Below are 26323 nucleotides of genomic sequence, written 5' to 3'. Positions count from 1 at the left end.
GGAATCTAACTGGTTTCAACTGGTCCCAGTTGAACTGGTTTAAGGAACACTTTTCCAGTTGGGAATTTTTCCCAGTTGGGAATCTATTCCCAGTTGGGAATCTATTCCCAGTTGGCAACTGGGACCAGTTGGGAACCTATTCCCAGTTGGCAACTGGGACCAGTTGAGAATGCATTCCCAGTTGACAACTGGGACCAGTTAGAACGCATTCCCAGTTGAGATGTTCTTAACTTTGAACGTGCAAATGAGCATTCTAAGCACATGAAAGACTCCAAAGGACTTATGTTGAGTGTATATGAGACGATTCTATTTATTAATGCAGAAAAAACATTGCACAGCCCTAGTCTTTGGTCTTCGTTGGGTTATCTATGGATTGAATGCATTTCGCAGTACATTTACTGTGGAGGTTTTCGTCGCTCTGCCTTGATGCAATCCTGAATTTTTTCAGTTAGTATGCTGGTCAAGTTTCGGGCTGCAATGGACGAGTCGGCGCCTGTCACATGCGACCAATGGTTGAGTGTTTCTGTAAAAGAACAGGTGACATGTTACGTGCACTTCTCAGGATAGATTTAGCACATATACACAGCAGACCAACCTTCCAGAACCGCGACCTTTTCAGGTGTCAGCGCAGGCTTTGCAACCTCGCCGAGGTTCCTTCTTCCTGGAGCTACGCCACCTTTAACACTGCGTGACGCTAGCCCTTTCTGGGACCATATGGCTTGTGCCGTTTCCTTCACCACCAGCCTTGCCTTCTTGTGAGACAGAATTCTTTTTGCCTGAATAGGCGTCAGGCAGATGCCCTTTTGAAGATGAAACTGTAAATATCAAGGAAGAGAGCGATGCAACATCTTGTTCCTGTAATTATTATTGGCTGACAAAGAAGTTCAACTTAGCAGGCGTACAAATATTGAATAGCAAAAATTTTATTATTACAAGTTTTTGTGCAATATAATTTTTTTCTGAATGTGGTAATGAGCATGGTTTCTTTTTTTGTTTACTTGACTTGTGAAACAGGTTGTGTGGGGAAGGGGGGGGGGCAGCCTTGCATCACTGCAGTTTATTGTATGCTTACCAGCTGGTGAGCACCGGACTATGTAAGAGATTTGAAATGCTCCTTGGCTTTGCCACCGCACGCTATCGGATATTCACGTGAGAGAGGAGGCATTTTCGCGCCACTTTGGCAAAAAGACAGCAGCGGTCTAGATACAGGTACTTTAAACAATATTTTTGGTAGCCCTGTATTTAATTTTTTGTTAGCAGACATACACACCAGATGTCAACCTATATATGATGATTAATGCATACTACAATTTAGGGCATATGTAATTATTACATGTTCCATAATGTAGGTGTTGCCGACTTTCAGTATTTGAGAATTTGAAGAGCACATATTCAATTCACGAATTAAAATATTCGCAGGGCCACTATTCGATTTGTATTCGGATATGCACATGCTTTTGCCACCTCATATAGTGTTTCTAAATGTCCAAATTATCTGTGGTATTGGTAATATATCTAGCTACCGAAATTGACAAGGGCAAGTATACAAGCCACCTGTACTTTCTAGAAGCTAAAATGTAACATGTACTGCAGAAGATTTCACAAACTTACCAACAACTGCTGCTGTTTTGCACCACTGTCATTGGCAACATGCCAAGTAGCTGCACATCGTTATTGTGGAGGCACCTCTGAGCTGTTCGGCAGGCAGTTTGTTTCACACGGCTTATAATAATATCATGGGTTTCATGTCCCAAAATCACATGATTATACGGGATGTCAATGTGAAGGGATCTGCAAATTTTGAATATAGTGTGTTCTGTCCTCAATAGGAGTATTATATTAGAAAAGAGGCTGTGTGCACAAAGATAATAGTAAATCATGGTCACTAAGATTACAAATGAGTGCTGTAACTAAATCAGTGCTGTGAAGCTAGATGTAAGTATAATGTAATGAAGTGACAATTAGTTGGGATGCAATCACTCAATTTACTGAATGTAAACACATTTAATTCAAGCTACCATAGTTGCTGGTGTGAACATATAACATGCTACAATTTATGTTGGCATCTACAGTATAGATTTGAAATTATTTACTTTTTGACCATTTGCATCAATCATGTTCAAAGAATGCAACATTATGCTAATTTCATTGTGTGCTTGAACTTCACAGGTAAAGTGCAAAATATATACTCACAGAGCCATCTTCTAAATATGAAAAACATTTCCCTGAAAAAAGATGTTGCAAATTTGTGAAACATGGAAATTCAGTAGTTTCCTACAATAGAAGCACACAAGTAAAAAAGCCTACTTGGACTAGGCAGGTCATCAGATTCTTTTGCTGCACATGCTGGAAACACAAGGAGCAAAGCTAAATGTTTACACAAATACTACACATAAGCCTGTAACTCACCAGTCATCGAAGTGGGAGGTTCCTCTATGAAGTCTGCATAAATATTTTGCATTGTTATAATTACACGTAAGCAATACAATAGAAATAAACCTAAAGCCTTACCATCAATGGCACTTCGTGAGTGTAGACTGCCAGCATCTGGTGTGAAAAAGCCAAAATTTAGATCTCACAGGAATAGACAAACATCCTCCAACTTACTCGGTGACCCAGGCACAGTCTCTTGAATGGACTTTACTGCATTTTTTTGCAATTTTAAAATCAGTTACAAAGGCTGTATTGAGAAAATAATCTAGCCTCTTGCAATTTTTGGCATGCATCATTTTACTTCATTTATGCATGCAAAAAAATCAGATCTGTGTGCATAGTACACCAATTTACAAAACTTGCTAATTTTATATTTAATACTATTGCACATACAATTCATGCAGTGATGGAAGCAATACATGAACATCCTGGTTACTTGTGTGTTTCATTGTGTCAAATGTCATTTGCTAAGGAAGTGCAACATTGCATTTCCTAGCAAGTCTCAAGGCAAAAGTCATCAAACATGCATGATCCTTTGAATTCTTTCCCAGCAGGAACAAGCTTTGTTGACTCACTGGACTGCAAATAGTATACTGCAAAGTGCTTTAAGTAAATCTGAAAAATAATTAGTGATTATGAAGTAACCGATTATGCATCTTGATCCATTACATGAGAAGGGAATACTGCTTTAAGTACTCTAGCTCAAGAAGTGCTCTTATGCTATATGCTACAGATGATTGTCAATTCTATGTAGTATGAAACTAATAACACTAAATTTAATAACAAAAATGAATATGCACCTAGGTTGCTTGTGGCCTTTGCTGTCTCCTTTCTAGCTTGTACAGTGCAGCTCTCAACGTCAGCCTCTTTGCTGTGCTGCAGGTCTTCAACTGTCAAAATATTCAAGAAATGCTCACTAGCTATGAAATTAACAGGTTGTCATCAACATATAAAAAAACTTTCTCATTTTAAGAACTAAAATCAATATATAATTATTGTACTTACACCTCAGAAATTTTGAGTTTAACAGCACCTGCTGTGAGCTAACTTGTTCTTGCAAGAAGATGTTGTCTTGCCGCAGCTCCTTGCATCTCTTTTTCCAAAATTTGGTTTTTTTCTTCTCTTCTGTTACTTCTGAGCTGGACACGAGAGAGTCATCCGAGCTTGATGATGAACTCAGTCGCGTTTTTCGCTGCGTAAACATTTTTTTTTTTTTTGCTTCACTGAAGCTTTTTCACAGTGAAAAGAAGAAAAGAAGTTTAAGGAAATCGGGTATTATATAGTTAATACACGCTCACAGTTTGTTCCGAGTTCTGTCGGAGAGCGTGGCTCATCTGCTTTTTCAAGATCTGCTCGTACCGGTCTTTTTTTGCTGCAGTTCGGTTGACAGCTGTTTTTTTCATTCTTGCAGCCTGCAAATTTTGGATTAGACATACTCCCAATATCTTAAAATAATTCGCACTTCCTTAATAGATTCGAAAAAAAAGAGAAACACCTAAAAAAAAAAAGATTTGCGAATGAACAAGTGCGCACTTACAGTGGCCTTCTTGGTCACAGCTCCTTCAACGTCCGAGCCTTCCTCAACTGCAATTTTAGGGATCGGAATTCTTTTTGGCGATTCCCGAGCTTCTTTCTCTGTGGCTGAAAGTGCAAGTGTGGATATTAGACTAACGCGTAGATCAGGGTAGATGGATGCACTTACCGCCAAGTCGAAGTATCTGGGCTTTATATTCACCCGTGTCGTCACCGTTTGCTTCATCCTCCCAGTGAACGACATACACTGCCTTGCCATCGAAATCCGTCTCGTGCTTCGGATGAAAATCATGGATATCCTCCACTCGCACAACATATCTACGAGTGTCATGTGCATGGTCACTATCTAGAAAGCGAACTAGCGCGAACATTATATCGAACCAAATATGACAGTCAACGGGCTCAGCGCGCACGTGGGTAACGCGGGCCTGACACAAAGTGGATTGTACTCAGCTTGGCCCGGCTTCGCTCAGCTCAACCAACCAAGCCAAAACTGCTTGGCCTGGCCTGAATTTAAACGCGTACAAATTCATAAATAACGTTGTTAAAGAAACGGCCTATATATAAATAAAAAACCTGTAACGTTCGGTGCTAGAAATGCAAATAAAAATATATTACCTATTATTCACTTCATTGCTAAGCCGTTACAAAGCCGACTGAATCCAGATCTCAAGTCGTTTGCATGGCGTTTGCGCTTTCGTGGATCGAAAGATTTCCACTCAAGCGCACGCTAATACATATCGATTTGTATTTTTTTTATTAGACTGAAGGCATTTTACCACAGTTCGAAGTGTACATTCTGTACCGCTAACATGTCCCGGACGCCTAAACGACGGAAGTTATATCTAGAGCCATCCTTCGATGGGAAAGAGCTGCCCAGATCAACGCGGTACAGGGCGTCTCGCCTCGCGACTGACACTAGCCAAGTGGAAAACGTGATGTCTGATGGTAATGCTGCTGCAGATGAACCTGCTGATAATTCGCCAGTTCGCGTCTGGGCAAACGATGAAGTCGACGAGTGCGAAGAGTCGGGACCGAGCGACGATGAGGAAGCCCTGGCAGAGAACGCAAAGGAGGATGATCGTGAAACTGATGGCTCCTTTGACTCCGATTTATCTGCTGAAGACATCGTGACCCTAGTCATGGACTTTGCTGTTAACTTTGGCCTGGCGTGGACACAGGTAGAACACCTGATGAAACTAGTCAGTTTTTTAATGAAAAGAAAGGATCTCCCTGACACGAAGTTTCTGTTTAAGAAATTTGCGGGAGTCTCCACTGATAGCATGGGCTTTCATTTCTATTGTCCCAACTGCATTTGCCTTCTCGGCGAATGTGACGGGGACCTTAAGAAAAGAAAAGAATTCAATGCAACATGTACACAATGCCAACAGTTGTACAGTGGAGATACCCTTACTGCGCAAGGAAGTTTTTTTGTGACCCTTCCCATGGGGCAACAGATTTCTTCAATTCTTTCGTCTCAAGATACTTCCAGGTCACTTAAAAACTCTTTAAATGCACTTGCACATCGTTCACACGCCGCCTCTATGACAGACTTTACAGACGGAAGTTTGTATCTGCACCAAAGAAAAGAACTGGGTCTTGGCGCTATGGACATCACATTGACCATAAACTCGGATGGTAGTCCTGTGTTCAACTCATCCAAGTTTTCGATATGGCCCGTGCAGACGACAATTAATGAGTTGCCGCCCGGATTGCGTTTGAAAAATGTTACTGTTGCTACACTGTGGTATGGACAGTGCCACCCAGACATGACATTGGTGTTGGAGGCATTCACGAAGCAAATGGACTCGCTTACCAGGAGTGGTATCGAGTGGACATGTGATGGAGAGACCTTTCAATCAAAAGTGAGCCACTTCTATTTCATTGCGTAGTCTCCTCCTAGCAAACTTAGATGCATATTGTGTCCTTCCGCAATATTCCTTAACCAAAAACTAAAAAAAGAAACAGCAAAAGAGAAGGCAAATGAAAACTTACTACTGTAGTGATACTAGTTTTTTTTGGCTTCATGAAAAAGCTTTCATTTTAGTCTAATTTAACTGCTATATAACGCTTTAAAAACTGAGCAATGCACGAAATATTCTTGACTTTTGGTGAAGTGCCTGATTTAACTATAATTCTTTTAAAATTATGTTACAACAAATAATGGTACTGCTTTAAAAATACATATTGTCAACACACAAGCATTTGAGCCAAGTTTAATACCACTGTCGCACAGCCACTTGAACTCACAATTGTGCCAGATTCAGATTGACATTCTACACCACGATTAGCCTCATTCTACTGCTTGCACAAAGTAGGCAATCGGGACCGAGAAATCTTATCCCGACCAGACTTGAGTATGATTGAATTTGAAAACCAATATAGCACTGTCCCATTTCTTCATTAAAACTATATTCTTTTTGTTACATTACAGGTCTATTGTTTCGCTGCTGTAGCCGATGCTCCAGCCAGGGCTCTGATGCAGAACACAGTCCAGTATAATGGATACTTTGGGTGTGGCTGGTGTTTGCACCCTGGCAAATGCATTGAAGGTAAGCAAACTGACTTGTGTACAAAAATATCTGACAGACTACATCCTGGATATCAGCTTCACAATCACTATTTTGTTACTGAAATTTGGTTTGTGCATTATTATTACATCCTACTTAATTTTATTTTCACGCATTCTTTTCTTAAAGTATTTTTGTCACACTAAAAGTTAACGTGCATTCAAGACATGCTAGCCTTCTTCTTTACTTTACAAACTTCTAGAAAGCTTCATGTGGCCTTCACATCTGTATGCATTATTACAGCAGTTAGGAGTACCTGACATTTGCAGGAATATTATTACCAGTTAGAAAAATCTAGTATTCATTGCTGCAAAGGTTTTTTTGCCCACCCTCCCGAGTTTTGTATTTAATTTGTTTCTATCATTTTTATTTTGCAGGAACAGTCAAGTACCCTATAAGCGCTGAAGCTCCACCCGACAGGACTAAAGAAGGGATGATGCAAGACATGGCTGAAGTGCACAGGACTGGTGTTAATGTGCGAGGAGTTAAAGGGCCTTCCCCATTAATTAATTTGGTGGGGTTTGACATTGTGTGGGGCTTCACGCCTGATTATATGCATGGGGTTTTACTTGGTGTCACACGCCAGTTTATGGAGCTGTGGATGTCTGGTGTAGGCGCTCCATATTATATAGGGTCGCCACAGTTGATTAGGATGGTTGACGAAAGGCTTTGTGCCATTAAGCCTCCTCAATGCATCACGCGCCTGCCAAGATCTGTTGAACTGAGAAAGTTTTGGAAGGCAAGCGAGTGGCAACAGTGGCTGTTGTATTACAGCCTTGTTTGTGTTCACAGAATCTTGCCTGGCAAGTACCACAAACACTTTAGCTTGCTGGTGAAAGCTGTATACCTCCTACTTGGAGATACTGTCTCAGCCAAAGACATCAGGGATAGTACTGAGTGTCTTGTGCAATTTGTTATTCAAGTCCAAGTTCTCTACTCTAAGAAGGAAATGACTTCGAATGTACACTTGTTGTTGCACCTTGCAAAAAGTGTTACAATGCAAGGGCCACTCTGGGCACACTCTTGCTTTGTCTTTGAGGCGGGCTTAGGAAAGATTAAAAAGCTCGTCACTTCCGCTAAAGGAGTGCCTCACCAAGTGATGAGCAGAGTGCTTATGGCCAGCAAAGTTGGCGCACACAATGCAGCCGCTAGTGAGCAAGTTAAGAATTTCTTGTGCTCTGATTTGTGCAACAAAGAAGAGTCGCTGGCCCTTTTGGGAAAACCAAGAGCTGTCAGTGAGTCCATTCATAGAATTATTGAAGCGCAAGTCCCACACCAAATCACAGGGCCTGTTGAGGAATATGATAGAGTTCGCATCTCTGGACGCATGTTCCACAGCGAACAATATCAAAGGCCTCAAAAAACTAACTGCACAGCTGTACGACTGCGAGACAATATGCATGCTAAGATCCAGCATATTGTGTCAGTTAGCTGCAGTGACAGAAAAAGGATTTATTTTGTGTCTAACAGCTATGTTAGTTCTCTGTGTTTCGGCACAACACACATTTCATGTGTTCAGAAGTGGGTGGCACAGAATGTCGTCGAAGTGGACAGGCAGGCAGCTCCATGCCTGTGGATTGACTGGAACGAAAGGCAATTTTTTTGTAATCTTGCCAATCGTTTCCCATAAAAAGATTACCTGATTTTTGTTTGCATTTAGCTTTTTGGAAAATTTTAAAGGTGTCATGTTATACTTTTTATGATAAGTGTGAACGCACTCGGAGTTGCATGTAACTGACATGCTACACATTTAACTACTGCCTTGCTCATGCCATGCCAGCATGTCCAACATTCCCTATTATTTTAGGTTGTTCTTATAAGAATGTGGGCTCAACTCGGTTCTTATGGGGACCATTTCAAAGGCACTTGCACATTTTCCAGGCGAACCCAATGATTAAATTCACTACTACTGTTCTCAAAATAGTACTCAAGCAATCCCTTTTGCTTGTATTATTATATGGGTTTAATCGTGTAACCTTTGGTTATGTTCCTTTGGATGAATGTACTTGTATGAATAAACCTTTCGTGCTGTTCAGCCACATGGAATAAGTCACAAGCCATTTGCTTCTAATATAGTTGTGTCTGCAGCATGTCGGCAGTAGTCTCAGTTGGGATAACTGTCGGCACTACCCCACATTTAGTTGTTGCACGGAAGTAACCGCTGTACTGCACACAAGACTATTATGCTCCAACAAGATGATAATATTAATACTCGGGCGTCAATCAGGCCGTGATGGATGTAAAAAGATTGACAACAGCTGTTTGATATTAGTTCAATGTAATTATGCTAAAGCGTACGACTGAGTGCACTGTGTTGCTCAATTTCGATATGAAATATTTCACAATAATAGGATTTTCAAAAATACGAGATTAAGTAAAACTGTTCAGATTATTCTAATATCGAGGTAAACAATGTAAAGAGGCTGACATCTAAAGAAGAAAAAATAATTCATTTATAAACCACAACTCACCATTTGCAAGATGACAGTTACTCATTGTAATCTATTCTAATACTGGTCCTTTAAAGTACTACTAGGCTGGTAATACAGTACCCTACAATGAGTAGGACAAAAAACCTATGGATAAAACCAATTCCTTCAAGTGCAGCAGTGTGTCACATACATCTAGTTCAATTTTTTTCTGTTCTTTCACTGTAACGATTCATAAAACCAAAAAAAACTGGCAGCATTTCTATTTAGGGCACAACTTGGACCATTTTCTTCCAATTGAATTGCTTATGGTTTTCAGCTGGGCACTGCTTCCAGTTCAAGGGCATGCTCATGAAATTCCTGTGGTCCCTGTGGGTGGCCAGTTGAGTTGGGACATGTTGGTAACTGGAATCAACTGGGACCAGTTGCTAACTGGAACCAGTTTCAACTGGGACCAATTAGTTCCCAACTGGGACCAGTTGCTAACTGGGACCACTTGCAACTGGAATCAACTGGTACCAGTTAGTTCCCAACTGGGACCAGTTGCTAACTGGAACCAGTTGCAACTGGCATCAACTGGGACCAGTTAGTTCCCAACTGGGACCAGTTGCTAACTGGAACCAGTTGCAACTGGCATCAACTGGGACCAGTTAGTTCCCAACTGGGACCAGTTGATACCAGTTAATACCAGTTGAAACCAGTTAGATTCCCAGTTACAGATTTTCACTAGGGAGGGCCAGAAGAAATTACCAAGAAGCTGTGCCGGCTGTCTGTAAGTGTTTAAGATATATTTTTCATGGTGAAACAATATTTTTTTGCTTTCTATGAAAAGTGAAGGTGAAATGTTATCACTGGTGCACATATTTTCGGGGCTTACGTTTGTTTTACTGCACTAGGTGTGCACTAATAAAGTGGCCACTCGATTCACATGTTGCAGGACAACCCAGAACTCGTTTATGACGAGACTACTGAGGGGCGCCGTACGCACCACGAGTGGCTGACAGAGAATGCCAACACAGCAGGTGATGAGGAGCTGCGGCCGCGCCTCCTCGCCACCGCCAAAGAAAGGCATGAGCGGCTCGAGCACATGACCATACAACAGGCACTGTTGGAATATCCATTCTTGGCCACCGAACATTCTGTATGCTCTTATCTCCCTCCCCTTTTTTGTGACATCTGTGGTAAACATTGTGATCTTTCTTTACAGTGGCAGTTTGAATAGACCGATCCCACCAGCCGATCAGCGCATGCGCCGGTTTTCCGGAGTTGTCCCGCCGCCATCTTAGTTGTAGTCAATCGGTCAACCAGACTACAGCGACTACGCAGTGGCCGCCGCTTTTTCAGTACTGCGCCGGAGCTTCGCGGACGTCTCTCCGATTTCACCAGCAAGAAAAAGTCGTCATGTGAGTATTTTCAATACCTACATTGTCTGTTAATGGGAGCAGGCGGCGCGAATTTCGGTCATAAGTGCCTGCTACTCCTTCGTTTCGGCGGGACTTAGGACAGCCACCCGTTCATTGCCTGTTGAGTACCGTTTTCATTTGAGTGATGTATGTAAGCGGTTGTTCTGCGCGACTGTTTTTTTCGCATGTGCATCTCGGGGATTGCAACGTTTGTTTGCACAGTGACGTGCTGTTGGGGACAGGCTTTATATGCAGCGCCGAACCTTTCGTGTCTTACGGCACTTACGTGCACGAGTGTCGCGTTCAACATACAGCATTTGGTAGTAATAATATTTGAAATTCTTAATTTGGGTGGCGTTCTGATTTTAGTCCACCGAACGACGCGGTCGCTATATTTTGAAAACTCTTGACATTGTAGCGTCCCATGTTTCGCGCACGTGAATATGCAAACGCGCCGCTCTCCATTAGCAGCTGTGATACGCATTCATCAGTCATTCGCACTTGTCGGTTGAGCCGCATGTAAGGATACGGAGCCAACAAGGGACGTTATCTTACCCTGATAACTAGTGCTGTCTATTTGATAACTAGTGCTGTCTATAGTGATAACTATTTTACGGAAAGGACGAGATTACAGAGGCACCGTTTGCATCGAGGGTGATCCGCGAAAGCTAATCGCCGTTTGGCACAACGAGTTCTGGGTAAGTTGTTGCAAGCGTGCCGTGAAGTACGTTACGTCATTTCTAAAAAGTAAGGTCTCGATGTACGGTAGAGCTATTAGGAGAGCCTCGTCAATGAGCTTGCCTTCCCCTTATGCCTGCATGCTTGCCACTTGCGTTGTAAAAAAAAAAAAAAAACACACAAGCCGCGTACACGGTGCTGCACTTGCGCAACATGGAAAACTAAAAGACCTCAGCACTACAACTCGTAAGAATAATAATATTAGTACGCAGCGGTAACAAAAAACGCTAGAATAAGGAAGATGCGCTAAAAAATGACCGGCATGCACAACCGCGAACCGCGGCTGAGCTATCCGGTAAGAGTATACGCAGGCAGAGTGAGCAAAGATCATATTCTTTGGTATGCTAAGCTTCATGATTAAACATTCACATAAAAAAAACCACCGCAATACGCTTATTTAGTTTCAAAGCGGCACTATACATTTAATAAGATGTCTTACCTGCCGCCCCGTCCAGCCCTGTTGATACGCTGAATCCACGTCTCCCGAAGCTTTTGCTCTTTAGGAAAGAAGTAGAAACCCAAGCCTTTATCCCTTGTGCTGTTGTTGTAGCATCCAGGAACACAGCACGTAAATCCTCCCATCGTAAGACGGCTCCACACGACCGAAAAATCTATCGAAAAGGGAACGCTCAGGCACTTCGGCTGGCTGGTGCGCCCGGACGACTACAAGTACCGGCATGCACCGCGGCTGCCGCGGCAGCGGTGGCGTCGCGAAACTGGCCTGTGGGATCGGTCTATTCGACTTACTGTTCAAAAAAAAAACATCCTGGACAACATGATGAAGGGGTTTGAGTGCCTTTGTGGCATGATCCTCAGTCATGGCCACCAAGAGGAGGTGACAGATTTCTCAACCTTGGCCTCTGGTAATGTGTTCCTGTAGTCCAGATAGATAGATTAGTGGAGTTTATGGTACTCATGGCCCTGGATGCCCTGACAACCTTGGAAATGTATAAGTGGGCAGTTTATTATTTTTTCGAAGACTTTGCACAAGCAGCTTGTAAGTGCAATAGGCCTATAACTTGAAGCTACAGAAGGGTCCTTGCCTTCTTTCAAAATGGGAATAATAACCTCTCTCCAGGAGGTAGGGATAGCGCCAGAAAACTAGATAGCATTGTACAAACAAAGTAAGGTTTTTCGTGTTTCGATTGGTAGGTTTTTCAACATTTCATACACCACACGGTCAGAACCTGGGGCAGAAGTACTGCAGGAGTTTAGAGATGTTCGGAGCTCAGCTAGACTGAAGGCTTGGTTATACGCCTCGTATCTAGAGCATTTGTGTTCGAGCTTTCTGCTTTTCTATTCTTGTTCTGTATTTTTGGAAAGTGTCAGTATAGTGGAACGAGCTGGACACCTGTTCGGGTGTGCACCGAAGAAGTTTGCCTGATCTTCCAAGGTATCACCCTCAGTGTTTACGAGTGGAAGTGTGTGTACTTGTTTTACTGCTATCCTACCGACTATGTTCCAGACTTTAGCCTCCTGTGTGTATGAATTGATCCCCGACAAAAACTTCTGCCAGCTTTCTCTTCTGGCCTGTCGACGCGTTCTCCTGCCTTGAGACTTTATTTTCTTGAAGGTGTCAAGATTTTCGGCTGTCGGTGAGTTCCGAAGCAGCCTCCGGGCTCTGTTTTGCTATTTGCGCGCGTTTCGGCATTCAAAGTTCCACCATGGCACACGCCGTTTTCCAGGGTGTCCATTTGTTGTGGGATGCATTTTGTTGCAGCATCAATCAAAAACGCTGTGAAGTAGTTGACAGCAACATCAATGTTCAAAGTACATATGTTACTCCAACCTAAACAAGCGATAGTATGAAACTGTTCCCAGTCGGCTCTGTTTATGAGCCACTTGGGAACACGTGGTGGACACTCAGTTACTGTCGTTGTGCTCAAAACTACGGGGAAGTGGTCACTTCCGTACAGATTACTGACAACTTTCCACTGGAGTAGAGGCACAAGAGATGGAGATACTATGCTCAGGTCTATGGAGGAGTAGGTGTTATTAGCGAGGTTATAATAGGTTGGTTCTTTCAGATTGAGGAGACACGCGCTCGACAAGAGAAGGAACTGTTCAATCAGTGGACCTCACGCGTCGCACCGAGAATCACCCCATAGCCTGCTATGCGCATTAAAGTCTCCAAGGAGAACATAAGGCTCCAAAAGTTCATCAAACAGTGTAAATTCTGTTTTTGCACCTGATAGCTAGGAGGAATGTAAATAGTGCAGATTGTGATCAGTTTATCAAAAAGAACCGCTCGAACAGCCACTGCCTCAAGGGATGTTTGGAGTTGTAAGTGTATGCAAGCAATTTCTTGATTCGCTATGATGGCAACACCTCCGGATGTTGTCATGGCATCATCACGGTCCTTTCTGAAAATAACGTATTTACGAAGAAAATTTGTCTGTTTTGAATTAAGGTGTCTTTCTTGTACACACAGCACTTTTGGCGAGTGTTCCGTGTAAAAGTTCTTGTTGACGTCAAGGTTTCTGAGAAGGCCCACGACGTTCCATTGTACAACTTAAGTGTTCATGGTGAATGTAAAATAGTGCTGTGTGTACGAAAAGCAAGTGGCTGTTTAGACAAAGAGTTTGAGTTCACTTAACAGGGCCGTCACCAGGCCCTGTTATCGGCTTTTTTGTTTTCTTGGCGCGCTCCAATGAGCCACGCCGCTCTTTCGGCACCAAGGGTACCGATGTACCCATTTCCTCCTCGGAGGCACTGGATGCCCGCTTGTGCGGGCTGTTAGTTCGAATTTCGGGCCTCACCTGGTGAGGGGAGGCCTTGACACACGAGGACTGTATACTCTCCGGTCTCTGTTTGGGAGTAAGCGGTGTAGCCTGGGCTACAGCCGTCTTGGGGGAGTACTCTACGTTTGAAGTACTGGATGTTTTGGATGAGTCCTGGGAGATGTGCCACGGTAATAGTCCCTGCATTCTTTCTTTTTTGTTTTTGAAGTCAGTGTTGATTTTACGCTCCCAGTTAATTATGCCGGCAGCACCGAAGGTGGCCTAAGTCGTTTACGACGACGGTTACCGGGCTATAGTGAGCGTGAAGCTCATTAAGGACTTCAAGCCGGCGAGTGTGGCTGACTGCCAATAACACAAAGAGATATACTGGAAGAGCACGGAAGGAGGGCACGTCGACGAAGGGTGTTATCAAGCCGGCGAGTGTGGCTGACTGCCAATAACACAAAGAGATATACTGGAAGGGCACGGAAGGAAGGCACGTCGACGAAGGGTGTTATCGAGGAGACGTCACCCTCCTTGGTGGCGAGTTCCGTCTTCTTTGAGGTGTTAATTTTGGTGGCGTTTGGGAATCCGTTTTACAATGCAGGAAAAATGCGTGGCGGACGTCGCTGCTTGCACGTGTGTTATTCGGCGCGTAGTCAAAATAAGATGCATGGAATTGCTTCTGTGTTTTCAGTGTGCCTTCTTTGACCCGTTAGTGGTGGTTGCGCAACTACTGCTAAGTTGTTCATGCTTATTAGCCCACATAGCTCTTTTCATGTGCACGTGGTGGTCGTCTCGGGCACTCAATTTATTATTTGGCATACGGTATGACCTTACGGGCTGCTATACAAAGAGGCAAAACATTTTTTATGTATACTCTAAATGTCATTGGAATGTTTCAGCAGTCTTTCAGTCCACAAACGCACCACAATCGGGCTTAATCAAAACACGTGCATAGCAGGGAAAACAGCGAGCAAGTGATCATTCTGCAATGTAGGAAACCAGAAGACAAAATGTGCACTTATTCACAGTGACAGTCATCCCGGTGGACGCAAAGATCAATTAGAATGTTCATGAAATGTTATATTGTGCAGCTGGTCGAGTAATTTAAAGCGTGCAATCCGTCGGCATATAGGCAGTTTAGGCAGGTTAGGCCTGTTCGGTAATGCGGGTATATAATATGTCTTGTAAGAACGCCATAAATGCCCAACTTGCGATCAGCTGAGCTACACATATTTTCTGATTATCTTGTTCTAGTTTGAACTTGATGGAATCTTTGCACCTAGACATTTCAATTGACAAGATCTTTGAACTGCTGCATGTTGAAGCTATAAGTAAATGGCAATGCCAAAATTATTTTGACGAGTTTAATGTAATTATATATTTTTTTCTCTGGAATAGATTGCTATGGTAATAAAATAGAACTTCGAAAAGCTACTGCAAGACAGTTAATAAGCATTCCTAAGAATGGTGTTGCTCACACAGACAATTACGTTCAAAAGCTTTGACTAATTGTTTTGATGATGTGTGTTCCAATAGCTCATATGTGATCACCTAGTAAATTAATTGAGATTGTGCTACAACTAGCAACATGTGGTTTGTTTCAAGGTTTAAATACTTGCATAACTCTTACCATCAGCCATTGACTTACATTATCTAGAAGCGAATGCATGTACAGCACAGCTTTCTTTCTGCAGAATTAAACTTTTGTGGTAGAATAGATATGTAGTTGTACTTTGCATGCATTTGTGGTCCTCATACCACATTGGTACTTTAGTGGCCTGCTAAAATTTATATTCATTTGATAATTTCTGTAGCCACCTTCAGTGACCTTATCCAGAAGATGGGAAAGAAATGGCTGTCGGTTTCTGACACTGTCTTTTATGACATAGACAGTGAAGAAGAGACAATTGAAAAGGTAACATACTTGAAACTTTGTTTTCTTGAAATGGACCGTGACCTGCATCAGGCACCTGGGCAAGAAGTGACTACAGCATTTTCAAATATAGGTGCTAATACTATGCTGCCAGATTTGGTACTTATAGCACTTATAACTGCATTGAAATGGCATATTTCTAAATTTCATGAAGCTGCAAAACAAGGACAAGATGTTCTCCCGTGACTGTGTTTGGCAGTTTTATAGCAGTGGAAGCTGCTCAGAAGTTCTTTGAAAGCACAAAAGTCTTGGAGAGATCCTCTTACGGGGCACTATGTGTAGATAATGCAGCTAGTGTACACTAAGCATCAATTTTGAAGTGGTGATAAAATTACAGCTTCTTGAATAATCGCCCTCCCAGTGGACAATTCCCATTTCGCGGTTTTACATCGAGCAACAGTCTTCTGATGTGCACGCGACACAGGAGATGCTAAGTCAGGGTTGCAGCACTCTTACAACCGATAGGTGGCAAAACATACTGAGAAACTCTCTCCCATTGCTTTCGCATCAGTTGAGAAGGCCTTAAGGAAAGGAGCATGCATGTGCAGTCTGTTGTGGCCATTGTCTGAAAAGAGGGGAGGGGGGGTCCTTACAGGGTATTAGGACAAAAAGTGCTGTAGAATACTAGTTATAACTTGATTATTTATGAAAAAAAGTCAATGATAACTAGTAATCAATGACAAGTAAACCGAATTGAATTACCCAGAATGTTAGTTTTGGAAAAGTAATTGATTACTTAAAACTCGTGTAGAAATCTGATCAGTGAGTGTGAGCTAGATAGGCATAATATGGCAGCTTGTTACACTAATGGTAACTTTGCCTTGCACAGATAGACATTAGAGAGAATAGCAGACACAGAGCAGCAACTTCCAGCACTTTGGTTACAATTTACATAGTGACCTATGTTAAATTTCACAGATATGCATTTGTCAGCTTTTTAGATGACATTGTGTGTTAGTGTTGTCGCCTTTATCCTATTATGTGGCAAAAGTTGGTATGGCATAGTTGTTTTTGTTGCAGTCATGGTAACTATGTGTTTATTTATGTTGTGATGCAGCTAAGAATTTTTCTAGACAATTTAGAGCAAGTCTGGGGGGTGCGGAAATTGCACTGTTTGAAATCGAATATCACTGCAACTGTGGTGGCTGTGGTGATTATCGGGACGCCTTGCAATGCGAGATGCTATACCCTTGTCACATGGCTAATTCAATGCCATTCACAACAAATTACATTAAGTGGGTCTAATTTCATTTTACCTGCGAGGTGTTCCATGACAAAAACAAATGTCGTTTTGAAATGATGACCATGACCTCAGGCCTCCTGACCCATGGCTTTGGGAAAAATAAACATATAATAAATCTTGTATGTAACATGCGTGTATCCACAAAAATAATTTTTATGGGTGGGAAAGTGCACCTATAATAAAAAAACGTGGCAGTTTTAAATTAAAACTTGCCACAGCTGCACGACACACTCGAATATCGTTGGCCAATGGTATGACCGGGCATGAGTACAGTCAACTGAAGCAGGGTGCACAAGTGACTCCCCACTGCAGAAATGAGACGAGGGCAACGATTTCGTGTAGTCACGACATGATTAATATCCACAATACAGGCAATAATGACAACAGGGCACAAACAAAACATGCGCTGCGTTCAGCTGCTGTCATGGAGAGTAGCTTCTTTGTAATGCTATGGCATTAGAGAGCTCGATTTGTGGAAATTCCGGCGTAGGCATTATTGGTTGTGAGCGAAAAATCATCTTATGCGCTACTGAAAAACTGAGAATGATGCAAATAAAATAAGCAATAAAAATTCTTGAGTCAGAGTTAGGATCGAACGCAGTTCGTTTGCATGGCAAGCGGATGTTCTACCACACGGCCACGCATCTGTTTGGAAATACAATGAACGAACTTCCTCAGCTTGGAAATGCAGTGAGATTACCTTTCATACTTAACAAACACACACGTCCTGTATACATGCTTTACAATGCAACATGAAATATTGCAGTAATAATGCTTGGTACAACCTGCCATTTCTAGAGGGCATCATAACATGTCATTATCATAATGGCTTGGAGGTTTAAAACCGGTCACCCACTACCAAAGGCACATGCGCTACTGTACCTATTCCCTTAAGGCCGTGTAGTGGGTGCGTAAGAAGTTCGAAAAGGTTTCATGCACCAAGTGTTTGATGCACGTAGTAGCAACAGGATATCCTTATCGCCTTCAACTCCGAAAAACAAAACTTTAGGGTTCCTTAATTTGTTTTTTTTTAACTTTTGCACCTGCTATCATGTCATCAAACCAGTAATAAGTTGAGCGAGTAAGGAACAAGATCTTCATAAATTATAAAATGTATATATACTGAAGTTACAGCCATTTCCCTAAAAGTCCCTGGCATTGAGACTACTCAGTCAGAAATCGAATGCGATTGTGTTGCAGGAACTCGTTCCACAGAAAAGGTCGTTTTCATCAAATGGCATTAGTTTCCTCGTGTGACAGCAAAGAAAGGACATTGCAAACGAAGGACATTAGATTTGCTGTGTGACAGGGTGTTAGAATGCTCACTAGTCATGGCTGGAATATGCTACATATCATTTTAACATATGTTGTAGCGCAAATTTGATGGGGACACTGAGGACAAGAAAACACGGCACTCGCTAGTCTCACAAACAGTGGCGTGTTTTCTTGTCCTCTGTGTCCCCGTCGAGGTTGCGCTACTATACCATATGTTGAAATGATATCTCACCAACTAGCCCAGCTTTCAACCCTACTGAACTTCATACACTAGGTAGTTGCTACAACCTGAATTATGTTCGTATCAATGGAGCGTGTATGTTTCCTGGCATATTTGCTCGTTTTCGGCTTCTAATCAGTGATGTTGGCTTTGGGTTGATGCGTTTATTTGCTAGCATTCAAAAAAAAGAAAAAAAATATGCAACCAAGAACAAAAAGGCGCCGAAGCAGTGCGAGCTCCGAAGAAGAGCTTGTCGAACTGAGTCAGCTGGAAAAAGAGAGGAACCTTACGAGGCAGCTCAAGAAAAAAAAACAAAAGACTAGAGGAAAGAGTAGAAATACTTGAGAAGAGAAATGACAAGGTGCAAGACATGCTGCAAAACGAACTCAGTAAGTTATATTTATTCCATTCTGCCTTTTAGAATTTAAAAAAAAAAATGATTTTTCATGCAGTCAGTGAGTGCTGTGGTTATGTGTACACTAACACATTTTCTTTGGCATCTCCATTTTATTTCGATGCTTTTTGTTCCACAATAAGAAAGTGGTACCTGAAATAGCCCTTTGAATTAATGTTGTACAGTTGACATCCGATTTTGCGGACACTCAAGGGATTGCGAAAGGTCCGGAAAATCAGGCAGTCTGGAAAAACGAATGCAAGCAAAAATACACTTTTTGAATAGGTATTTTTCATTGACGGAAAGGGTCACGGCAGGAGTACAAGATTCTCGTTGCAATTCAGCAAGTGCATCATTTATGGCGAATTCCATTGGGAGAGCAGGTGCACTCAAAAGCACGCTCAAAGTGCTCTCTTCCGAGGCGGCGTGTTTCAGTGGTCGAACAGGAGTAGGAGCACTGTCATCCATTGGTAGAGCGAGAGCGCTTTTGCTGCGCCGAGAGCAGCCAGGAGCAGTTCTGTCTGCTCCCTCTTAAAAAGCGGAGTGAGTGGAAAACGCAGGAAACCACGTGTTTGGAACGTCATGTCCGGACATACCCTCTCAGCAATCCTCCTCACTTGTTTACATTTTGCGGCGTCGTGTCGGGCGGTTATGGCGGCAGCGAAGCGTGCGTGGTGCTCGGGCTCGAACGATTTTAACGTCGTAGCGGCAGATTCTGGCAGTGAACGTCCACCTTGCCTGCCTTCAGATTCACGGATGGCGGAGGCAGCAAAACGTCGTCGTCTTGCCGAAGTATTTGACGAGCTAGACGATGTCAGCAGCGATAGCTGCTGGAGCTCTACGTCCGAGTCGAGTTCAAGCAGCAGCGACGATGACGACGAAGTGTATGCAGCAGCGTTTCAGCAGCTCTTTTCTCTGCCAGAGCGAAGGCCGAAAGTGGAAGCATATGTTACAAAGACGGTGGCTAGCTACTCCGACGAGGAGGTGAGTCATTCGGCTTCTGTTTTAATTAGGTTGCTTAAAGGCCTGTTTTCTTCCAGTTCAAAAGAAATTTCCGCGTCACGCGGCCGGTCGTGGACTTCTTGGCAGCAGAATTCGCCAAGTCACCGCACTGCCCTCAGAACAGTGATCATGGTGGCCTGCCTGCCAAGTCGGCTGAAGAACACATTCTCTCCTTTCTTTGGTGAGTGTCCGTACGTTTAGGAATGCCGCTGTCATCAGGTCACTGCATAATCCGTTTTATAGTGGGTTAGAGGCATATGAAATATTGCAAATAAATGTACCTAATTCGCAGCATGTCATTGGACCACCTTGCTTTAAACTTGTTAAATGCTACTAGCGAGTGTCGAACGTAATAGAGTTATAGTATTTTGTGAAATGCTTTCGTAGTTTGTACACCTACACACTGAGCTTCACAAAATTCTCGTTACTAGAATCAGTGGCAAAGCATAATTCATGATGCATCATTACAAACAACCATGAAAACTTTTGCTCACGAAGCATTTCAAATCGGCTGTGTCAGCAGGTTCACAGTGAGCTTCATCTCCACACTTATAAATGTAATGCGCGAATTAAAATTAGAATTTGTTATTTAGATAGTGCTTCTACTAATCAAATATTTTGAGTTTCTAAGGTGTCACCCAAAAAGGTGGAATCGTGTTTTCTGACTTCAGTTGTCTTGCTAATTTGCTTCATTGACAGCGACAGCATTGTTAACACCATTATTCAGTCATTGACAGCAACAGCAAGCTTAATTCCATTATTTAATTAGAGTATCCTCTCCTTTTCAGGTATGCAGCCAACAAAGCATGCATTAGAGATGTCGCTGGCCGCTTTGAAGTCGCAGAAAGCACTCACCACAGAATGATGGGCCGAGTAACTGCATTCCTGCTCGACATAGCACCGAATGTAATCAAGTTCCCCAGTGACCTGCAGAAGCTTGCTGTGGATTTTGAGAAGGTAACTATGCTTTTGTAAACATGCTATTTAAGGTATAAACTACAGTTTTTTTCACACCAATGTCATACAGCTCTACACAACTCAAGGGACCAGACTAAGAGGAATTACACCTACTCAAACCACAATAAGGACTGAAAGCAACTGATATGCAGGATCAGAACTGCAAATGAACAGAAAATGTAAAAATGCAAGAGATATGAAAGAGCACCACACAGTCAAGCCTCCTTCATGTGTATTACAAATGCTGTCAGCAATCGGACATTTTTCTTGAGTAGTTTTGACCATGTGATGCTGTTTCATATCTCTTCTATTTTCCCATCTTCTGCTTAGTGATGTACATCTAGTACTTGTCCTGCATGTACAGTGAATAAACCTAGAGTTCAGTTACTTGTGCACTCTGTATGTACTCTGTATGTGTCATTAATTCCCCTTCGTGCGGTCCCATGTGTTCTTTACCGCTCTACTATTACAATTATGAATTAGTTAGTGCCAGAATGCACCTTTTAAATAAGTTATTACAATTATTTTTCCCAGATGCTTCACAATTAAATAGCCAGTTAATTTCAATCATGTGTACCGGTAGTGTATTGCACTCGCCGTTATGAGCTTCAAGTCTCCAGTTTGTTTTAAACTTTTCCGCATGTTATTGGCACCTTTCATTACCCTTAGTGCCATGCTTATTTGACTATGTGTGTGCACATTTTTTTCTCTTGCAGCTGTCGGGATTCCCAGACACAATTGGGTGTGTTGACGGAAGCTACATGCCTATCAGGTGCCCAGCCAGGAAAGTGCGATCTGTTTATATAAACCGGCACCATTACCTATCCTTGACACTTCAAGGTGTTTGTGACAACAAGAAGAGGTTTCTTGATGCCAGCACTGGCTACCCAAGCAAAATTCATGACGCACGCATTTTCCGTCGGTCCAGGATTTCAAGTGTTTTGCCACAACTGTGCTCTAGCAAGTACCATATAGTGGGGGATGCTGCATATCCTTTCCGGGAGTACCTGATGACACCAATTCGAGACTATGGGAATCTTGACAGCATCAAAAAAACCTTCAATGCAAGACTCTCCGGGACAAGGGTGCTTATTGAAAATACTTTTGGCGATTTAAAAAATCGTTTCAGACAACTGCACAGGTTGGATATGTGGACAGTGGATAACATGTCCAAGTTTATCATTTCATGCTGTGTGCTTCACAACCTCTGCATTGATTGTGGAGATTTGCCAGAGAACCTGTCACGAGACCTGTCACTTACCTCACAAACAACAAATGTAGACTCAAGCTCTTCTGCAGTTCAAGTAAGCAGCAGTAGTGTAGCCCAACAGGATAGCCTATTACGTGGCTTGGCTAGCATCAAGAGAGATCACTTGATGATAAAAATGGGGTTGCAGAACCAGCAGCCATGAAACAAGGAATTCCTTTACGTGTTATGCAGTTGTGAGCAAATATATGCTTACCAAAGGCCCACCTGAAAAGCTGAACTCGTTAAAACACCTTCAAGGTTGGGAAAAATTGTCCTTACCACACACCTGTTGGCCCATTTGCATTTTCTCAAGGTAGTGTATTGTGCCAAACTAGAAAATAAAAGACATTGAAACTAAGTAATCGCTTTGGGTAGTACGTTTATTTATTTAAAACTACCACTTTATTTTGGAAGTCCAAAGGCCTGACGGAGAATCTCCATTTTTTCTTCATGCATTTTGCGCCGCTCTTCACGAAGCACCTGTCGCTCGGCCTGCCTTTCAGCTCTTCGATTTTCTTTTTCTTGACGTCTGGCCGCCTTTTGAGCCTCCTTTTCTTCTTGCAGTGCCCTCATTTCAGTAAAAAACAACTGCATGTGTGCCAGGCGTGCAGTTCCTACCCGTGGCTTCGTGTCGGGATTTGAGGACTGCGTCTTATTTTCCTCAGTGGTGTTGGCAGGTGACAACACGGCCGGAGATTCGGGCGAGGCTTTGAATGTAGCCCCTGAGGCGTCTCGCTCTACCTCCGGTTCAATGCTGTCATCAATGCTTTCAATTTTTTTCACCTCGTCGTCAAAAGGCACAGGGGTGGGTGAAGCACCAGACCTTTTGTTATGGTCGGAAGACGCCTTCCGACGCCTAATTACTGTTTTGTACCTATTTTCACACTGTTCTGGGGTTTTGGCTATGCCAAGCACAGCCTCGATGTCCATCGATATTTGTTTAAAGGCTTGCTTCCTGTTTTTGAATTTTTTAAATGGGCCAATCTGAGGGAAATATTTGAGGTAGTACTCTAGGAGCAGCCTTGTTTGCCCCTCTGTCCATTCAGCAGCTAGAATAAGAAAGAACCAACACATAAATGGTTTATTGGGAAACTGTCGGTCATTGTGCAGGCATTACTTATAATTGAATAATTTAACACACAGCACGGTCACTTGAGCTTAATTATCAATCAGCAAGCATTAATCAACAAAACAAGCATTTGCGCAGACTAGCAAACATACATAAGTGATAAGTTCTGGTATTGTGCATGTAAATGCAATATGCAAATTGTGCCAGTCTTCCAGTAATTGTAGTGGTCTGCTTTCCATGCTCTCTTTTTTTTTTTGTCATTTAAGGATCACTCCTACAAGTACACTTTTACACGCTCTGATGCATGCTTGTTAGATTTACCCAAGAACACTTGCTGAGGCAATTGTAGACACTCAGTGTTAATATACTTGCCTCCACCTCCTCTCCTGGAGCCTGATGGCTTGCTTTGAGCACCAGTCTCCCCGTCAGCTGATCTTGATGCAGTGGGAGCTGGCAGGTGCAGAGTATCTGTGCCATCTAAAAAATATAAATGAGCAGTAAATGTAGTGCCTCGCAATAATGTTAATACTAATACTTACCACCTCCTGTTTCAACGCATGGCAATCTGAGCTCCATGCGCATTTCTTCGCTCCCTCGCCTTGGCACATCGCCAGCCATATTTGTACGCAGAACTGCATCTGTTTTCACACAATGATGGAAATGTAATCAAATCAGTTATATAATGAAAATGGTTTCTCAAGTAGTCAGCTACATTATGCAAACTCGGATGCCTTACACTCGAAGGTAAGCGGATTAGAGCAAGCAAAAAACAAATTCTAAAAAAGTCAATTCATCATGTTACAGGGCTGCATGAAACACTGCACAAATCACTGATAATTAAAAAAAAATATCGCTTATCATACGTAGCATCTCGACCCTGCGATAAGAAATCGTGCTTCCGAGGAGATGTATGGCTTCACCGTATCACGTGGGATGCTGATCTGCCGTCTGGAGACATTAGCCACTTAAAAATCAGAAATAAAAATAAATTGTTACTGCGTGCAATACTTAGCTGCACCCACGTGACACTTGCTACACGCCACTTCGCAGTTACTTTTCTTAAAACGCTGCGAATCATTCTGTTGCTGATGGAGGGGTCTGCAATGTAAGTTTGTTTTGAATTAAGGATTAATTACTCATGCAAGGAAACTTGGCAACAGGATAGTGTACTGCAGTACTTCTAGAATTGTTTACGTTTTGTTAACTGCTGATGACAGCAGCAGCTGGTAACTGCATGAACAGTCTGATAAAGCTGTCATATCCACGGTGTTTTTCTGATATGATAAAGAATAGTGGGCTTAGGTCCACGCGCGCAAGAATGCATTGCATGCTGCATGCGCGACAAGTGCGCTGAAACAAATAAAAAGCAATCAAATTCACTTTACCTTCCGTACTAGATGGTGCCTGGTGTTGAATTAAAGACAGTAGGATGCGCTGAGCTTCCGAGTCCATCATGTAGTAGTATACGAAGCAGCAGCTTTGCAGGATAGCGCGCAAGCGAGTGCGCTGTACCAACCACTGCCACACGTGCTTTCCTTGCCCGTCCGGATCAGACCGCACGTGTTTTGCAGCAGAGGACGCTGGGATGCACAACCTTTCTCCTCACTCGCCTTTTTATTCCCTCACACCTGCTCTGCGGAGGTGTGCCGCATTCCAGTGGCAGGTCGAGTGACGCGGCTCTCAGTGCTCTGCCCCCTACTCCTCTCTGCTCGGCACCCTTACTCCTGTTCTCTCAATGGAATTCGCCATTAGGTGGCCACGAAAAGAGCCGTTTGTAATAAAAAAAAAGGCGAAAAGAAAAAATTTGATGTGACCGACGCTACTGCATTTGTAAAAATTAAGCGTTAAAAGGTCTCGCTTATTTTCGTTTGCACGGAGTTCCACATGCCCCGAGTATGTTTGCCTCAATATCAGCTGATGTCATGCTGTCACTGTACACCTATGACGATGTCATGCTCGCGTCAACACCGAACTTGTTGCCCGTGTAGGCTCTGCCTCTTTGATCTCTGTGTCGGAGTTGTCGAAACCCTTAGTAACTTGAATGATTTCGTCACCGGTAAATTCCGCACACAGCTCAAGATTTTTGCTAGCGTCGGCAAAGCCCTCAAAGGTTATCCCGGCTGAAATCGAAACACCAGCACCGTGCGAGTTGTTGAAGCAACGACCGCAGTTGGAACTTCTTTACACACGCTGACCTCTCTAGTTGAGATGGCGTACATTTTAAAGCTGGCGTGGCAAAAACAATTCCAGGGAGTCTGTTGCGTTATCTATCGTCTTCTATGAGTCGGGAAGCATGCCGACGGCAGTCAACAGCGTAGCTTTCCCACCGGAGCACAGCCTTATAGTAACATTAGTAACAGCACCATGCAGTTGTGGCCACAGGTTTGCCTAAGCCACGGCTGGCTACAAATTGGCGTGCGCTGGATTCCGGCATTTGAGGTGTCGAGGGTACGGCAGCCACGTCACAGTGGGTTCGAGGGTACGAAAAGAACCAAAATAATGGCGCTGATAGTGACTTCAAGTCCGCTGTTAGCAGTAAAAAGTTAGCAGTAAAATCGGACGGCGAAAGCTATAAATGTCTGAAATTTTGGACTTTTTAATACACTGACTCTATGGGGAACTTGATGGTGCCACAGATCAGCCTGGGAAATCAGACATGTCCAGGATTTCGGTAGTCCGAGAAATCGGACGTTAACTGTATGATCAAAGTTAAAAAAACCAAAACAATGCAGCCCTTTATGGAATCAGATTTGTGTGAGAGAGTGGCCACTTAGTATGGAAACAGCTGTGATAGTAGCTGAATGATGTTTCCTTCTGTGACAGTGCAGTGGTTACAGCAGCACTAGCAGGAAACAGCAGCCAGCAAGGCATATGTTCTGTATGAATGGTCTCCGCTCGTCCTACCCTTTTTCACCAAACTGTAGACGGCTCCAGCAAGGTAACAGAAAAAATCGTGGCTTTAGGCACGATACCACCACACACCACCCATCAAAGTGCATTCTTTCTCATTATATTCATATGTACCTGGGGGGGGGGGGGGGGTCAGGCAGCTTAGCAGAGGAGGAACATATAACGTCACGACCCATCCTGCTGGAACTATTAGCTTTCTTCAAAAAAAGTTTGAATTATCTGACACTTAGAGGAGTTGT

The 26323-nt window shown here is 42.9% G+C and overlaps 4 protein-coding genes across 11 annotated transcripts; 2 read left to right on the top strand and 2 right to left on the bottom strand.

Moving 5' to 3' along the window:
• Positions 1 to 280: 280 nt before the first annotated feature.
• On the bottom strand, positions 281 to 4471 carry LOC119170816 (uncharacterized). Of its 8 annotated transcripts, XR_012889019.1 has the most exons (13): positions 4136 to 4471; positions 3971 to 4074; positions 3732 to 3845; positions 3439 to 3625; positions 3234 to 3323; positions 2608 to 2643; positions 2512 to 2547; positions 2410 to 2442; positions 2308 to 2346; positions 2194 to 2225; positions 1612 to 1791; positions 596 to 815; positions 409 to 523 (listed from the first exon to the last, which is right to left on the bottom strand). XR_012889019.1 is itself a non-coding variant. In XM_075883995.1 (12 exons), the coding sequence occupies exons 1-12, from the start codon at positions 4335 to 4337 to the stop codon at positions 396 to 398; spliced, it is 1221 nt and encodes a 406-aa protein (XP_075740110.1). In that variant the 5' UTR covers positions 4338 to 4465; the 3' UTR covers positions 281 to 395. The 8 variants fall into 8 exon arrangements, 7 of the variants coding, with proteins under 7 accessions (XP_075740110.1, XP_075740107.1, XP_075740112.1 ...); XM_075883995.1 differs by lacking the exon at positions 1612 to 1791 and having other exon boundaries at positions 281 to 523; positions 4136 to 4465; XM_075883992.1 differs by lacking the exon at positions 1612 to 1791 and having other exon boundaries at positions 281 to 523; positions 2410 to 2547; positions 4136 to 4466.
• Positions 4472 to 4528: 57 nt separating this feature from the next.
• LOC119170506 (uncharacterized) lies at positions 4529 to 8179 on the top strand. Its single transcript, XM_037421702.2, has 3 exons — positions 4529 to 5831; positions 6401 to 6518; positions 6914 to 8179. The coding sequence occupies exons 1-3, from the start codon at positions 4779 to 4781 to the stop codon at positions 8164 to 8166; spliced, it is 2424 nt and encodes an 807-aa protein (XP_037277599.1). The 5' UTR covers positions 4529 to 4778; the 3' UTR covers positions 8167 to 8179.
• Positions 8180 to 19268: 11089 nt separating this feature from the next.
• Positions 19269 to 22463, top strand: LOC119180779 (putative nuclease HARBI1). Its single transcript, XM_037431913.2, has 4 exons — positions 19269 to 19881; positions 19938 to 20080; positions 20688 to 20856; positions 21573 to 22463. The coding sequence occupies exons 1-4, from the start codon at positions 19480 to 19482 to the stop codon at positions 22266 to 22268; spliced, it is 1410 nt and encodes a 469-aa protein (XP_037287810.2). The 5' UTR covers positions 19269 to 19479; the 3' UTR covers positions 22269 to 22463.
• LOC119180782 (uncharacterized) lies at positions 20687 to 26054 on the bottom strand. The gene is made up of 4 exons (XM_037431916.2): positions 24560 to 26054; positions 23714 to 23812; positions 23547 to 23651; positions 20687 to 23154 (listed from the first exon to the last, which is right to left on the bottom strand). The coding sequence occupies exons 1-4, from the start codon at positions 24627 to 24629 to the stop codon at positions 22508 to 22510; spliced, it is 921 nt and encodes a 306-aa protein (XP_037287813.1). The 5' UTR covers positions 24630 to 26054; the 3' UTR covers positions 20687 to 22507.
• Between the last annotated feature and the right edge of the window lie 269 nt (positions 26055 to 26323).

This window comes from Rhipicephalus microplus, unplaced genomic scaffold (assembly GCF_043290135.1).
Source record: "Rhipicephalus microplus isolate Deutch F79 unplaced genomic scaffold, USDA_Rmic scaffold_23, whole genome shotgun sequence".
Taxonomy (NCBI): domain Eukaryota; kingdom Metazoa; phylum Arthropoda; class Arachnida; order Ixodida; family Ixodidae; genus Rhipicephalus; species Rhipicephalus microplus.
Note: the sequence above shows the minus strand (reverse complement) of the source record. Positions and strands in the feature narration are given on the sequence as shown.

Coding starts and splice junctions, on each gene's coding strand:
- LOC119180779 (XM_037431913.2), top strand. CDS start 19,480: ATGTCCGGACATACCCTCTCAGCAATCCTCCTCACTTGTTTACATTTT. Junction 19,882..19,937: donor CTAGCTACTCCGACGAGGAG/GTGAGTCATTCG, acceptor GTTTTCTTCCAG/TTCAAAAGAAATTTCCGCGT. Junction 20,857..21,572: donor TTGCTGTGGATTTTGAGAAG/GTAACTATGCTT, acceptor TTTCTCTTGCAG/CTGTCGGGATTCCCAGACAC.
- LOC119170816 (XM_075883992.1), bottom strand. CDS start 4,337: ATGTTCGCGCTAGTTCGCTTTCTAGATAGTGACCATGCACATGACACT. Junction 3,626..3,731: donor GACAGAACTCGGAACAAACT/GTGAGCGTGTAT, acceptor ATGTTTACGCAG/CGAAAAACGCGACTGAGTTC. Junction 2,644..3,233: donor AAAGGCCACAAGCAACCTAG/GTGCATATTCAT, acceptor AAAAAAATGCAG/TAAAGTCCATTCAAGAGACT.
- LOC119180782 (XM_037431916.2), bottom strand. CDS start 24,629: ATGATGGACTCGGAAGCTCAGCGCATCCTACTGTCTTTAATTCAACAC. Junction 23,813..24,559: donor GGCACCATCTAGTACGGAAG/GTAAAGTGAATT, acceptor GTGTGAAAACAG/ATGCAGTTCTGCGTACAAAT. Junction 23,652..23,713: donor ATGCGTTGAAACAGGAGGTG/GTAAGTATTAGT, acceptor TATATTTTTTAG/ATGGCACAGATACTCTGCAC.
- LOC119170506 (XM_037421702.2), top strand. CDS start 4,779: ATGTCCCGGACGCCTAAACGACGGAAGTTATATCTAGAGCCATCCTTC. Junction 5,832..6,400: donor GAGAGACCTTTCAATCAAAA/GTGAGCCACTTC, acceptor GTTACATTACAG/GTCTATTGTTTCGCTGCTGT. Junction 6,519..6,913: donor CCCTGGCAAATGCATTGAAG/GTAAGCAAACTG, acceptor TTTATTTTGCAG/GAACAGTCAAGTACCCTATA.